This window comes from Podarcis gaigeae (genome assembly GCF_964106915.1).
Source record: "Podarcis gaigeae genome assembly, chromosome: 4".
NCBI classification, from domain to species: Eukaryota; Metazoa; Chordata; class Lepidosauria; order Squamata; family Lacertidae; genus Podarcis; species Podarcis gaigeae.
The window spans coordinates 85553471-85569429 of record NC_139677.1 but is presented as its reverse complement, the minus strand read 5'-3'; the positions used below and the strand labels follow the sequence as shown (position 1 = coordinate 85569429).

The window sequence follows — 15959 nt, the reverse complement described above, 5'->3', positions numbered from 1 at the left end:
TGGAAGTTGTTTTCCAAGAGCATCTGGAGGGCACCAGGTTAAACATTTGCTTTCACTTCAGTTTTCCATGAGTTTTATTTAAAGAGGGGTGTTTTGACAAGCTGGTTCCAGTTTTCAAACTGTGTGTTTTGTTGCTGCTGCTGCTGGTATTATATAGCACTCAGGTCTCTGGGTGCTCCGTTTCGAAAAGGTGCTGAACGGACAGCTCCCTTATTCTAAACTCCTGCTTGCCACGGGAGATCCTCAGTCTATTTAACAAGGAAGAAGAGCCACTTTCGGGGTCGGGACTTGGACGCAGAAGCCCAAGGCTCCTCAGCAAGGGGGTCCCCTACACGGAGCAGCTCATCTCACATTTTGCATTCAATGGAGTAATGCCATCTAAAGACCAACCCACCCACATGATCATTATGTCAAGATCCTGCTGCCTTATACTGCACCACTGAGAGATCTATTCCATTTCCAACCCTCTGTGGGTGTCACAGAGTGCCACCCATCAGCCAGTGCCAAGCCAAACATTATTCCACTTAGCAAAGCCCAAGAGCCTTTGAATAGAAGCTGTCCTTGCCAATGGCCGGCCAACCAGCCCCATTTGCCAGTGAGCTCAAAAATCTCATTCCGCAGCAAGACACCTTAAAAAGATCCATAACGATGATTTTGTAGTGTGCATACACCTGTGTCAAAATGCTATCTAACTCCTAAGACAGCAAGAGGAACCAGGCAACCATCTGTTTGATTGCCCTTGGTGTGGTGGAGGTGCATTTTAGCTTGAGAAATTTGCCTTCTCTGTAGTGTGTGGTTTTGTTCACACGCTTACGTCGCACAGAGCTATTTGCTTTGTTAGCATCTGCCCACGATGCACTTAGGCAACCTCTGATCCTGGAGGTAATATATAGTCACTATAACAACTTGTAGCCATCAAGAGGCTTATTCTTCCAAACTTTCTTTTAATCCCTTTTTCAAAGCCATCTAGGGTGGCCCCCTTCATCACATTTGGTGGGAAAGAGTTCCATGGTTTAATAAAGTGATGGGTAAATACTTCCTTGGAGTGGGAGGTGCTGACAGTCAGGATAGAAAGTCGTGGGTTTGATGGACCAATGTTTACTTCTTCATACATATCTTCCAGGTAATGTATTTTAAAATATACGCCGACAAATCGGACATGCCAATGAAACAAGCAAGCGTTTTGCAAACCCGCCGGACAGGTGTACCTGTCAGTGAGCCAGGATTTGATTCTAGCTCCCTTTTAAAGCATACCCTCGGTGGTATCTTCACATTCGCTTTGGTTTTTTGCCACCATGCGGTGATGTGAAACCGCTAAGCCTGTTTCGTACCTCCTTCTAAAGTAGGAGCCCTGCCTGGTCGCTCCGACGTAACCAGAAGCATTGTCCTGACTTAAACCCTCCCCAAAGAGCCAAAGAACCCGTTTTCAGTGCCAAGCCTGGGAACATCAACGCGCCTCTCTGGGCACGTGCAGAGTGCTTTTTTCCCGGGGGAGAAGCGACGGACCGGTGACACGAGGCGAAAGGGGCTTGTCGGGTCCCCTCCATTTCAGAAAGGGAGCCTGGGAGCAAAAGGGGGAAACCGATGCCGAGCCCCGGCAGCCCCTCGCACAGAAGCGGAGCCAAGCTGCCAATCCACGCCCACCCGACGATTTCAAAGCCTCCTTCTTTTCCCATCCCAGTGGCAGCAAAGCAGTGGGCAGTCCCCGCCCTCCTCCTCCTCCTCCTCCAGCACCGCCACCACTGGGGGAAAACTGGAAAAAATAAGCCCACCCACCGCCCAATCGAAGGGAACAAAGGCGCGCCATCCGCTCGCCTGGAATCCTCTCCCTGCTCCGTCGCCCCCCGTCTGGGCTCCTCCGCTTTCCCCTCTCCGTTAGCAGGGCAGGAGGTAAGCAAAGGCAGCTCCATTTCCCCCCAGACCCGACCGCCATCCCTTTCCATACCCAGATCCGCCTTTCAGACGGGGAGAGCCTCGGCCCGTGGCTCCCTTCTCCTTCCCGCGCTGCTCGTCGAGTCCCCGCGCTCGGACCAGAGGCGCCTCCGTCCCGCCCTCCGTGCTTCCCTTCCTCCGCGCGTCCCTCCCTTCCTGCTGCGCCAATGCCTGGGATAGGGGCCGTGGGAGCTCGGTGCAGGCACCGCCCGAGGAGGCGCCCCAACAAGGCCGAGGACGGCGGCGGCGGAGCCCACCCGGCCGCCTGCTCCTCCTCCGGGGAGAGCGCCATGGACGCAGCCATCTGGATCTACCAGTTCCGCCTGATCGTGCTGGGCGACTCGACGGTGGGCAAGTCGTGCCTTTTGCACCGCTTCACCGAGGGCCGCTTCCCGGGGCCCATGCACTCGGATCCCACCGTCGGGGTGGATTTCTTCTCCCGCCTGGTGGAGATCGAGCCGGGCAAGAGGATCAAGCTGCAGCTCTGGGACACGGCGGGCCAGGAAAGATTCAGGTATAGCAGGCGCCCCTTCCCGCCCCCTAAGTAATATGCATGCTGTTTAACTAAGGGGTGTCTCCGGAATCTCTCCCCCCCCCCCCGCTACGCTGACAAGAGGCTTCTGAGTATATGCAGAGTGCCTGCTCTTCGCCGCAGATCAGCAGCTCCGTGGATCAACCCCACCCGCCTTTCCCGCTCAGGGCGTGTTCGTGCGTGTTAACCCCTTGAAGGTAGTTAACTTCTTGCATTCATCCTTAGCCAACCTGCTGTCTTCCCAGTTTTCGGACTACAACTTCCATCAGCCACGACCAGCGTGGTCATTGGTCAGGGATGTTGGGAGTTGTAGTCAGGAAAAAATCTGGAGGGCATCATGTTGGCAAAAGCTTCTTTGAATGTGCTGATTCAGATCTCTAGCAACACCAGTGTAATTAGGTTTGCAGAAGAGCAGAGTCCCCAAGGCTGGCCCTAACATTTGGCACAGTGAGACTGTCACCTCAGGCGGCAGATTTGGGGGATCATTTGAAGGCAGTAATTAACTTAGGATGGCTGTGTTTCTAACCCTAGGGAAAGAGGCTTGTGTGGTTTTCTATCTCAGGTGCTTAAATAACTTGGTCACCTACAGGCACTATGCAGTTTGTCTGGGAAGTGTTCTGCCTCAGGCAGCAAAATACTTGTGCTTTGTGGCACCTAAACAGGTTGAGTGTGGCATCAGCTTTGGTGGACCAGTGTTGACTTCATCATCGGGTGCATGAAATGTGGTTCTCAGTGGGGATATAGATAAGACACACGTGGACATACGCACTAGAGAGGAAGAAATGTCAACAACGGGGCCTCTCACATTTCAGGACATTTGGGCCTCATCTCTTTTCCGCATCCCATGAAGCAAGTTCTAAACCACAAAAGCTTTTGCCACCCCCCAAAATCTGCTTGTCTCCAAGGAAGTCTTCTGTATTTGTTCCAACAGGCTAATGGGGTAGCCCCCTATGAAATTAGTCACTGTTGTATTCCGACAACCATTCCTGTGTCCACAACCACCCAGCGCCTCCGTCATCCAAGGCCTCTTTCTTCCCAAGGCTTATTTTCAGGGAGGCTTTGTTTGTTTGTTTGTTTGTTTGTTTGATTGATTCTCTTTCTCACAATAAGAACCATCAAATTTGGCTTCATGGTGGACCAAATAAAGTGCATAGTTAACTTGGGGGACTCAGTGCCACTGGACAGCTTTAAAGGGAGAATAGACAAATTCATGGTGGATAAGGGCTATTAATCATAATAGCTGTTTACTAACTCCAGGATCAGAGTCAGAAAGCCTCTTTGGGCAACAACAGGAGGAAAGGAATATTGTCCTCATTAAGAGCATAAGAAGAGCCTACTGGCAGTAACAACAACAACTTTATTATTAAGCCCACAAGCAGGACCTGCATGCAAAGGTTTTCTCCCTATTTGTGATTCCCAGCAATGTGTATTCAGATACATGATGCCCCCAACAGTGATGGTAAAACCTAGCCATTGCACGAATCACCTATAAATCTGTCCAATCCTCTTTTAAAGCCATTTAAGTTGGTGGCCAATCACTATCCCTTGCAGAAGGGAATTCCATAGATTAACTCAGGTCCTCCATGTGGGCTTCCCTGGGCATCTAAGTAGGCCCCTCTAGGAAACAGGAAGCTGGACTCAATAGACATTTGGTCTGATTCTTGTACAGTACGGTGGTACCTCGGGTTAAGAACTTAATTCGTTCTGGAGGTCCGTTCTTAACCTGAAACTGTTCTTAACCTGAAGCACCACTTTAGCTAATGGGGCCTCCTGCTGCTGCCGCACCACCGGAGCACAATTTCTGTTCTCATCCTGAAGCAAAGTTCTTAACCTGAGGTACTATTTCTGGGTTAGCGGAGTATATAACCTGAAGCGTATGTAACCTGAAGCATATGTAACCCGAGGTACCACTTGGATTGGTTCCCCAGGCCTGCACTTCAAGTGTTGATGCTCCTAGGACAGCTAACAAAGAATAAATGTGATGTGAAACTACTAAAATCAAGCAAGAAAATAACAGCAACAGAGCAGCAGGACAATAATGCAAGCATAAAAACGCAGCAGCAGAATAATATTCAGACTTAAACTTAGTTTGAAAAAGGCCTAGGTTTTTTGTTGTTGTTGTTTTTGTTTTTTTGGATATGTGAAGCAATAAGAATAGGAGTAGAAGATATTTTCTTCACCACTCAAGGGCAACCATCCCCCAGACAGGTGGCTGGGTAAGAAATCCCAGTCGGAGGATGTACCTTTGCCTTGCTTCCCAAACTCTTGTTAAAATGAACTGCTGATTCCAGCTCCTAAATTTCCGTGTGCTTCCTTTGCAGAATTGCTTCTGAGGGGGCCAGTTTGACTCCACTTTTCCCCATCTTCTGTGTGAATAATGGGGCAGTTTGATTCTGTTTGCCAAGGCAAACCTTGGTTTTCTGTTCCGCTAGGTGTGCTAGTTAACATAGCAAAGTTGGGATGGTTGTGTTATCAACAACCATTGCTGTTATGAACACGTACTTTGCTTATCTTAATCTTTACATTCAATGGGCACAGACCGTACTTTTTGTACTTCATTGCCATTTGGCTTCATTTCTCCTCTGCCAATTGCCAACAACACTTCATGCAGCTGATGAAGTAGATTCTAGACCGTGAAGGCTCATGTCATAATAAATCTGTTGGCCTACAAGCTCCCGCCAGCCTATTGGTAAGTGTGGTTAGGACTGCAGCCTACGTCTGTATCCAAGTCAAAGTAAATAAAATGAGAGGCCAGTATAGACTTCATATATTGTACTAGATTGTAAGCTAGTAATTTAACATAACAATGCTCAAGGTCAATCTATATTGCAATGAACCATATAGATGTGTTGTTTGCTTTCTAATTTACCAGTCAGAGAGACATGTTGGAAGAAATGTGGCTCCAAACTGTTTTTGCTTCATTAACTAGCCTTTAGCAGTTGGTTTATGACAAATTTAGTCTTATTGAAATTATCACGTAGACCATTATTATAATTATTGTGTATAACATTCAATATCTGCTAAGGAAAATTATATGCATACTTGATCAGTCAAACAGTACATTGGAAGTTTGCACATTCAAATACTCTCAGCTTCTTGCAGCTGTGAAAATAAATCAAACAGGACAATTCCTAGGATTATACAAATTGAGACTGCAGATAGCGGGTTGTTTTTCAGTTTTTCCGCCAGATAAAAATAAACCATTATTCACTCTTGTTTGCTTGTTTACCCATTTGATAGCTTGTGCTGCAATGAACTTTGGGTTAAACAGTAAGTGAGACTTGACTTGACTCCTCTAATGCAGAAAGCTAGCAGCTCAGGCAGAACATTAGACTAGAACCTTCTACCCAATGTTAGTTTTCTGTGGCAAGGACACTACATTCAGACATGCAGTTCCCCATCTGAACTATAAAATGGTACAGTCCCAGGCAGTGGTTTGGTGGTAAATTTAGAAGTTCAGGAGCTCCTCATCACAGCCACTACAGCCACATTTTAAAGGAAAGTCAAAAAAATACTCAGGCACCCATACTGAGACATCATTTTATATGCATACACTGCGGTACATAGCATAATACCCACTTTATTAGAATCTACATAACTGCAACAATCCTATACATAGTCTCTAGGGTGTAAAGTCTATTGAAATCAGTGGTGCTTAACTTCTGACTGCATAGGTTCAATATGTAAAACTAACTGAACATTAACGAAATATCTTCAGTTGGCTGAACTGCAACCATTGCCTTTTAATTACAAAAGCAAGCAGTCTTTCAATGAAGAGTTTGCCATTTAAATTGCTAGCTTGACAAGGGAATCCCATCAAAGAGGCCCCCATCCTCTGTTTGATTATTATTATTATCACCATCCTCGGACTTCTATGCTAATCTGTTGCAAAGAAACTTGAAAGCCTCATTATCATCTCATTCACTTGCCACAGCAAGGCGATTTGTTAGTTACCACAATGCTCCTCCAGATAACATCATTCCTCCTGCTCTGAGCTGCAGTCTGCTGCATTTGCTCTCCACTATACCATAGGTTCGAAAGCACGTCAAAGTGCAAGTAGATAAATAGGTACCACTCTGGCGGGAAGGTAAACGGTGTTACCGTGCACTGCTCTGGTTCGCCAGAAGTGGCTTAGTCATGCTGGCCACATGACCCGGAAGCTGTACACCGCCTCCCTCAGCCAATAAAGCGAGATGAGCACCACAACCCCAGAGTCAGTCACGACTGGACCTAATGGTCAGGGGTCCCTTTACCTTTTTATACCATAGGTCTTAGGAACTCTGTAACATCTGCCTGCTTGGACATGCAAACACAGAAGTTCATTTCAGCATCCTACAAACCCTCACAATCCCTTTAAAAAACAAGAAGATAATTCCTAGTTTTTACAGTTCTGCAAGTAGGCCATGGTCAAGCGAACTATGCCAAAGAATGCTCTTGGCACCCCCAGAGTGAGTTTGGATACTTGCTTTTCTCAAACATCAACACCTCAGTCCTGCACAGGAAACGCTTTGGAACCTTGGAGGAAATTCAGAAATGGTATGTGATACAGCACAGGAAATCTTCTGCTCTGGGGTTGTGGGGGAGAGATAAAAATGCTGCTGGATGCCTAAAGTGGCCTTTTGGATTTCATCCAAAAGCTTGAAAATCTATGTCAGTGCCTGAGGAATCCTCAGCACAGCAGAGGTTAGGGCAAATGAGGCACAGCTTATGTTTCAAGCATATTCTTAGCCACATCTCACACATTATAAAGAAACAGATAGGTAGCCGTGTTGGTCTGCCATAGTCAAAACAAAACAAAATTCCTTCCAATAGCACCTTAAAGACCAACTAAGTCAGTTCTTGGTATGAGCTTTCGTGTGCATGCACACTTCTTCAGATACATGTTATAAAGAAACATTGCAGGGAACATCAGCAGAATCTTGTGGCACCTTAAAGGCTAACAATTTTATTATAGCATAAGCTTTTGTGGACCGTAGCCCCCTTTATCAGGTGTTTTCCATCATCTGTCAGCTAAGAAGTACCAAATTGCTTGACACAAAACGCAGCGTAATCCTAGGCACAACTGCTCAGAAACACATCCTATTGCGGGGTTAGATAGGACTTAGTAAGAGTACCTAAGATTGCAATTCTAATCAATGATTCTCTCTGGCAGGGTGCCCTACTTAGAATATACTCAAGAAAACCATCTGATATAGATGCACTCTTAGGACCTGATCATACAGCTCAATTCTTCTGCATGATCATGTATGCGGGTACATTTTACTGGACACCTGCAAATTCTGATATGAATACAGTCATAACTTGGTTCTTGAACGGCTTAGTTGCCGAACAAATCAGCTCCCGAACGCCGCAAACCCAGAAGTAAGTGTTCTGGTTTGTGAACGTTTTTCGGAAGCCCAACATCCAATGCGGCTTCCACTTGAGCGCAGGAAGCTCCCAATCTAAGCTGCACCTTGGTTTTTGAACAGTTTTGGAAGTCGAACGGACTCCCGGAACGTATTCAGTTCAAGAAGCAAGGTACCACTGTAATAAAGTTGCTTTTAAAAAATAGACAGCTAATTATATTCTTTCCACTTTCTCAGCAGTGTGCAGTATTTTAATAGGACATAGCAATTTACAATCAAAGTTCATATTAAGCAAGAAAATTCTGGACAGGCTCATTTGTTTCAGTGAATAGCTCCCAAGCAATGGACCAAGCTTTACTTGGAGGTTGCACTTTCTGCCTTCCAGGAAGAGCATCGTGGTAAAAGAGAGACCAGCTTGGCCCCATCCATTGGCCAGAGGAGCAGCAGATGCAGGGGGGCTTGCTCCCCACCTCCCTGCCAGAAACAACACTTGGTTTCACCTGCAGGTTGTTATGGGACTTCAGAGGTTCAGGGGAACAGACTTACTTTGGTCCCTTCCATCAGCCAGGTGACTAAGACTGGTGGATTATATGGATTTTGGGTTTGTGTGTGGATGTGTGTGTGATCACAGTCTCTTAACAAGTGACCTTGAGGACTGTTCAGATGTATTAGTAACCAGTGTGGTGGGCAGACCTGTGGAGCCAACCTCCCTATGCTGGCAACTTTGATGGGACCAGGGGTAGGGCAACTGCAAGGTCATACACTGATGGGAGTCCCAGAGTGGCTCGGTCTGCCAGTGCACCTACCCAGCCCCGGTCAAACCACTGCCCTGCTCAGCCCCAACCAAGTGCTGGTGGGAAGAGGGACAGCTCCATAACTTTGTCCCACGAGACTGTCTACTGCCATTCCATTGAAAGGTGGAAAAGAAACCTTATCTAAATACATAAAGGTAAAGGACCCCTGGACGGTTTCGCGCTTTCAGGCTGAGGAAACCAGTGTTTGTCCACAGGCTGCTTTCCGGGTCATGTGGCCAGCATGACTGAACTGCTTCTGGTGAACAGAACACCGTGATGGAAGCCAAAATGCACAGAAATGCCATTTACCTTCCCGCCACAGCGGTACCTATTTATCTACTTGCACTGGTGTGCTTTCTAACTGCTAGGTTGGCAGAGCTGGGACAGAGCAACGGGAGCTCACTCCGTCGTGGGGATTCGAACTGCTGACCTTCTGATCGGCAAGCCCAAGAGGTTCAGTGGTTTAGACCACAGCGCCACCCGCATCCTATACAGTGAGCTGGCTTGACAATTGCAGAGAATTAGGCTTGCAATCCTGCTTCTGTTGCATCCTTTGGTCACATTCACAGCATACATTTAAAGCACATGGCATCCCCCCCAAATAGTCCTGGGAACCATAATTTGTTGGGAATTGTAGTGTGTGGGTGTTCTAGCTTAAAAACTATTGGTGATTGCTGGGGAGGAGGGTAAGGGAAAGTTAGATATGCACCATACCTCACATCAGATGCCTCTCTATTTTCTCTTCACATAATTTGTAGAATAATTGCAAAAAAAGACTGACTACTGCTACCGAATTAGAGCAATTCTTCTAATTTGTCTTTTTTTAAATGCCAGGATTTCATATTGTTCTAAAATCTTCTCCAGCTCACAAGGATACTCCTGTCTTTAAAGAAGTAAACGCAGACAAGCTGGAACGTTCTTTCCTGTTGAGCATGTTTCTCCCCTTTTGTTTTGCAGGTCAATCACGCGTTCCTATTACCGAAATTCGGTAGGAGGCTTGCTGGTGTTTGACATCACTAATCGGTCTTCTTTTGAGCATGTGTACGATTGGCTTCAGGAAGCTAAGATGCATGTGCACCCTTTCCAGATTGTGTTTATCCTCGTGGGACACAAATGCGACTTGGAGACACAGCGCCAGGTTACGAGAGAGGAAGCTGAGGAACTAGCATCTGCCTGTGGCATGAAATACATTGAAACATCAGCCAAAGAAGCCACGAATGTTGAAGAATCCTTCACTGTTCTCACTAAAGACATATACGAACTTGTGAAAAAAGGAGACATTTCGATGCAAGAGGGGTGGGAAGGGGTAAAAAGTGGCTTTGTTCCAAATGTTGTACATTCCTCAGAGGAGGCTACCTCACTCGGAGACCAGTGCCCTTGCTAAATCGCTTGCATGCCAAAGAAGCGTAGTATATCAGGTGTCTGGAGAACAGGGCCCGGTTATACAAAATATTATATATGAAGATGCATTAGATCAGGGGTAAGCAATATCCACTGAGTTGCTTACAGCCCCTACAGTACTTATGTGTGGCCTGCACGCTCCTATAAAGATCCTGAGACTCACAGCTTTTGATTAAAAAGCAAAGTGCATTTCTGGTAATTAAATATGGGATGGCAAAGACAATGAAAACAAAGAGGCAGGTTGAAAAAAAAAGTTGGGATGCTTTGTTTTCCACTTGTGATTTTTTGAAGTATATCTCAAAGATTTCTTTTTTTAAAAAAAAAAGCAGTCTCAGGTTTCTTCAGCCTTTGTTGCTAGTTTTTCAGAATGTTGAAACAATGGGTTTTTGTCACGAGAAATGCGGCATATCCGCCACCCTGAGGTTTGGCGACCACTCTGTGCATGAAAATGATATGCAAATTACATGAATTATCTGCAGCAAAAGTCGTGCAGTTCTGCAACAATCCTCTGGTTCCTCGTGTATTTTTTCGAGGAGGTCCTTGATGCTTTGATCACGTTGCATAAGCCTACATGGGATCATGGACTCTGTTTGTGAACGTAGTGGCCTATCCAAATCACAGAACGGAAGTTACCAGTAAATGTTTTGCTTATTTGTATCATATAATAGGGAGCTTTATATTTCACAGTGAATCAGTTTGCTTGGGCTGGACGTGATACGATTTCCAAAAAAATGTGCAGTGTATTCTCACCCCCCAAGAGCTTTGTACTGCTGTCCAACCCTCAAGGAGGGGGGCGGGGAATTGCAAAACTGGGGAAGCAATACTGGGCAACCCCTAAACATATCCACAAGATTCTTCCCCTGCTGTAATACATGCAACAATGCTACCAGCAACAAAGCTGAGTATTTCATAACTAAAGCAGAAGCAGTGAGAGTCCAGGAGGTGAGAGAGGCATCCCTCCTAATTTCCTTCCTCCAGGAGATATTTATATATTATATTTATTTGGCACTTTTCTCACTATAAGTTGCCAAGGACACATTTATTCTGCATCCAGTGTGCTTTCATCGCTGGCTTTCGAAACCTCAGCCACAATGCATATCTACCCTGCCATTTCTTGAAGCAATACTGCTGTTTGATGTGTTTTCCCTCAAACTGGATTTGATCCGAATGGAAAACTGAAACCACATTCACTTTGCTGTGTACATTTGAGTCTGCCATTGCACACGCACGGATGACGGATGATATAGGAATTTGGAATTGGTGGGGAAGCCAAACATTTAACGTGCATCCAATAAAGACATCCCTGCCTCCTTTCTGATGTGCATGACGGCTGCAAATGTAAATAAAATTCAGTGGGGAAAACAAGCTCTCTTATGTTTTCAGCCACTAATGCTTAAAACAAGTCTATTCCCTATCTTCCTTTGCCCTCTTCCCCCTTTTATTTGCTTTTCAGCCGACCCGTGACTGTCTCAAACTGCTCTCAGCCATAGATTTGACTGGAAGACAGTCTGATCAACTGGTTTCTTTACACTCTTCCCCACTGCCAGCTGACGCCAACATCTTGTAACATCATGGATACCTGCCAGGATGTTATTAGTTTTTTTATGTCTTTTTTTTAAAAAAAAAACACCCTGTGCATTTCTGCGCACCTAGGGAATCCCCTGTCTACACAGAAGCCATTTGCTTATTTTTGAGTGGCCTCCTCTTTCACTTTTAAACCACTGCTTTCATTATGACTCAAGGGAACAATATATATAGATATTTATCTATCACAGGGGGAAAAATGCTTAGCAGTAAGGTGTTTTCTACAATGCTCTTATTACTGTTTTTATTACGTACAAGCTTTTAAGACATCACATTTTGAAAAGAGGTTAAAATAAAACTATGGACTGTACTGTATGCCTGATGAATCCCAGATTTGATTCACTTGGCCTTATTTCTGGGAAACGGCCTGTTGAAGAGTGTTGCCTTGTTCTGTCATCTCTTGTGCCACTTCACTGCAAACATCGAGTTTTCCTTCCCACCAGGGCCTCTCCATAGACTGAAATGGTGGGGAGGCTCCATGCATGTATGGGAAAGCTTATATACACAGGTAAGCCCTGTGCAAATCGTAGCACATATGGGCTTTGCATCAGTGCCATGTACTCTTCTATTGCATTCCTTTGCTCATGTAATAAATGTATAGGAAGTAAACCGAATACAGTTGCGCCATCACTTTTGATATTCCTGTAGCAATGGGGAAAATGTTATAAACATCAATATATTTCTGAATCTTTAAAAGTGCATGGAAGAAACACTGTTTACAACAACGTATTTTCTCTCAACCATCTATGTAACTACTGGTGGCTTAGATACAAAATAGTTTTCTCTGTTGCCAACTGTGTAAATAAACCACTTAATTTGCCTAATGGGTAAATACATAATTCCAAGTATAAGAAGTTCCTTTCAGCCGGCCTTGCAAATAAGCCCATAAAAGGATCACGACCAACAAACTAATTAGTCATACATTCCTCTTGTGTGAACCGGTGGTATCCAAAATACGAGAAAGTCATCCAGCCGTGATGGGAATCGTGACCAATCCCTTCACTAATTAAATACAGAGGATGAACTCCTGAAACAAAACTGGAGACTTTTGATTTAAATTTGTATTCACGTTGCTGTGCTTTCATTGTATAATTTCACCTTTGATCAACCTTATGTGGCCAGCCTGTCATCTTGGCATGCAAGTACTGTATATCCCAGAGATTTGATTTCTAGTGCAATACACAACTGACATGTGCATTATGGAAAAGTTTGCAGGCACAGACAAGGAAGCATGGTCACTGCAACCATTGCCATAGGGGCACTGATATTTTCCTCCTGCTCTGTCTCAGCCACATTTGGAAAGAGCACAAAGCACAGCAGGAAAAACTGGTCAAGCTAGAGTGACCAGAAGCCAGTTTAAAGGAAAAACTCTGACCATCTGTCTACTGGCAGAAAAAGTGTTGTAGTTATACCTTTGTAGTTTCTAAGAGCATGCCTTGTGAATCACACAGATCAGAGAAACTCAGCAGTCAGTAGTGCCATACTTAGGGAAAAGAGTACAGCTTTTGCATTAGGCCTGCCTTAAGTTCAGTCTGTAGTTACATGTTCTTTCGAAGCTAGTTTGGAAAATATTTCCACACTCACCCCTGAGATGCTGCAGTCAAAAGTAACTGGCACTGGACTACATGGACCAATGATATTGCACAGGCAGTCCCTGAAATGCTTAGAAGAGATGTTTTGCCCCTGCGTGCTTCCTGTCACCCACCTCATCCATCTTTCCCAGGAATACTCATGCACACACATATATCCATGTGCAGGAGTATTGATTTATTTCCACATCAAAGCTTTTGGTCTAAGTTTCCTTGTTTGGCATTCTTCGCGTGGCATCTCCTGTCAGTTGTATGTGAGTGGAATGAGGTAAATATATTCAAGAGATACTTCTGTGTTTCAGGTTTAAACACCAGAAGAATTCATACCATCACCAATCATTTTCAAGGGGGTGGGGAAGAAAGATGCAGTTTGCATTGTTATAGAATGCTATGGCTCAAAAGACTGGGATGCATTTACAATTCTCAATACAAAGTTCAAACACTGCACAGGTTGTGGGTGATGGGGATGTTAAACACTGTAGAGCAATTTATGCAGCATGGTCTCTCAAACATAATTTACTAGTTTTTATTTCTGAAGTTGCACTGAAGAATTCAGCTGGGAATCATAAGACAGCGCTCACACTTCCTGCTGTATTTATCCAGCATAATTTCTGATGGTATAGTCTACTCCGTAAATCCTGCTGTGTTTATTTATTTATTACATTTATAGTTCACCTTTTCCCCAAGCAGCTCAAGATGTCATATATAATCCCCTTCTAATTTAATCCCCACAACAATTGTGTGAAGTAGATTAGTCACCCAGTGAACTTCCAGGCTAAGTGGGGATTCAAACTCTGGTTTCCCAGGTCCTTGACCAACACTCTAACCACTACTCTACACTAGCTCTCTATCTAACTGGTGTTCGCTGGGGCTTACACCTAGGAAAGTATACTTGGGATATTATCCGAAAAGTACTGACTGCAATGGCGTAGGCTATGTAATAAACAAAAATCTTCCCTTATGGGGAACACAAGACCCTTATAGAGTCCTTTGTAGGTTCTCCATCGGTCAGAGAAAATAACAGGCCAACCAGATAATATTGAGAAGCAAAGCAGCTAGTAAACCTGATCTTTATTGAACTGTTGCAACAGGGTGCTCCCCTCACACACAGGAAAGGAGGAGGACCCAGAACCAAGGTGTGCCTGCCCTTATATAGACATTTTAAATTCCCTGCCCTGGAGCTCAAGACCACCCCTCCATACATCATACATATATGACAGAAGGGATGTAACCCAAGACCACCCCGCACAAACATCATACCTACATCACAGAAAAGGTGGTCTACAACAGAAATTTGAATGTTGTAGTTTTTCCTGTCTGCCAGGTTATCTGATAATGCCTTATGTGATTGCCTTTCCTGGTAGTCTGACTATTCCTTTGAGATGGTGATTTCTTTATTTCTGCCCCCCCCCCCAGCCCTCCTTGCAGAGCAAACATTTGGTCAGTTGGGGAGTTAAAATGGTTTCAGGGCGGTCTTCCTGTGCTGCTCCAGACATGTGGTCCCCATATCTATGTACGTGCTAGATTGGTACATTTATGAAAATTTATTATATATATAAGACCTTACATTTTTTATTTCAGCTGCAATCCTATACCCACTTGCCTGGGAATAAGACCAACTGAATACAGTGGAATTTACTTCTGAGTAGACATGTATACAATTGCCACTGTTAGCTGCAACTTCTGTTCAAAATTAGAGAGTCCACATCAGCAGTCTGGTGCCATATTGAGTGTCAAGAAGTCTGCTCATTTATTGATCCAACATACAGCACATTCCAACATACAGTTAGCAGAGTAACAAAAAATTAGCACGTTGCAGGATTCCCCCCCCCCCAAATAGACCAGAGGCAATTATGATTTCATCCAGCAGAGCTGAAGGCACATGAGCATAATGGCCACAAATCCATACATTTTCAGTATTGACGTTGTCCATAAGAAATTCAGTTGCAGCAGACTTAACTTAAATTTACAATAACTTACAATAAGACTAAAACCTTAACACTATATACAGAACACCACACCAGAAGGGAAGAGAAAGTGAAACCCAGGCTCCTTCTGACCTCATTATTATAGTCAGCATTAACATTGACAGAAGGAGATAAGAGAATCAGTTTAAACTAGCTGTACTCAGCTTCCCTGAAGGAATAAATCCAAACATTAGGAACCTTCAGCTTGTTTTTAGGCAGAATAGAAACTTCCTTGTCAGCTAGGAAACTTCCAGCTTGCACCACACAGAGAAGCTTCCAGAAGCCTCTTGAATCAATTAGAATAAGAAAGATCTCTACACTTTAAACCAATACTTTCTGTACCAAGAAATGCAAACTGACAATGAGTTCCAGAGCATGGTCTAAGAAGGACATGTGATGTGGCCACCTTGCTAAAGCTAAGCCAGGGTCTGGATGGCAGACCCGTGTAGACAGTGTTTATTTCCATGACGAGATATGCAATAGAAATACAACATAGCAACACAACGGCTTACTATATATGCCAATGTGCCCACTTATGAGAACAGGATGCTGGACTAGGTGGGCCACTGGCCTGATCCAGAAGGTCTCTCCTTTTGCTCTTATGGAGCTTCTGAACCAGGCCCAGGAGCAGCCCCCCCCAGAGCTCATTGCAGCATTCCAGCCTCAAGGGCTCCAACACATGGACTACAATGGTCAGGCTCCCCCTGTCCAGGAACAGCTGTAGCTGGAAAACCAGATGATGCTTTGTAAAAGGCACTCTTAGCCAGAGGGCACTTGGGCCACTAGTGGCAATTACCCCAGCTCAAGTTGGTGAT

At 44.8% G+C, this 15959-nt stretch overlaps 1 protein-coding gene across 1 annotated transcript; it reads left to right on the top strand.

Moving 5' to 3' along the window:
• Positions 1 to 1975: 1975 nt before the first annotated feature.
• RAB39A (RAB39A, member RAS oncogene family) lies at positions 1976 to 11903 on the top strand. Its single transcript, XM_083737394.1, has 2 exons — positions 1976 to 2446; positions 9561 to 11903. The coding sequence occupies exons 1-2, from the start codon at positions 2100 to 2102 to the stop codon at positions 9985 to 9987; spliced, it is 774 nt and encodes a 257-aa protein (XP_083593520.1). The 5' UTR covers positions 1976 to 2099; the 3' UTR covers positions 9988 to 11903.
• Positions 11904 to 15959: the final 4056 nt, after the last annotated feature.

What these genes read in the sequence shown, in the direction of transcription:
- RAB39A (XM_083737394.1), top strand. Translation starts at nt 2,100, where the DNA reads ATGCCTGGGATAGGGGCCGTGGGAGCTCGGTGCAGGCACCGCCCGAGG. An exon ending in GCGGGCCAGGAAAGATTCAG is followed by an intron (nt 2,447 to 9,560) that starts GTATAGCAGGCG and finishes TTTGTTTTGCAG; the next exon opens with GTCAATCACGCGTTCCTATT.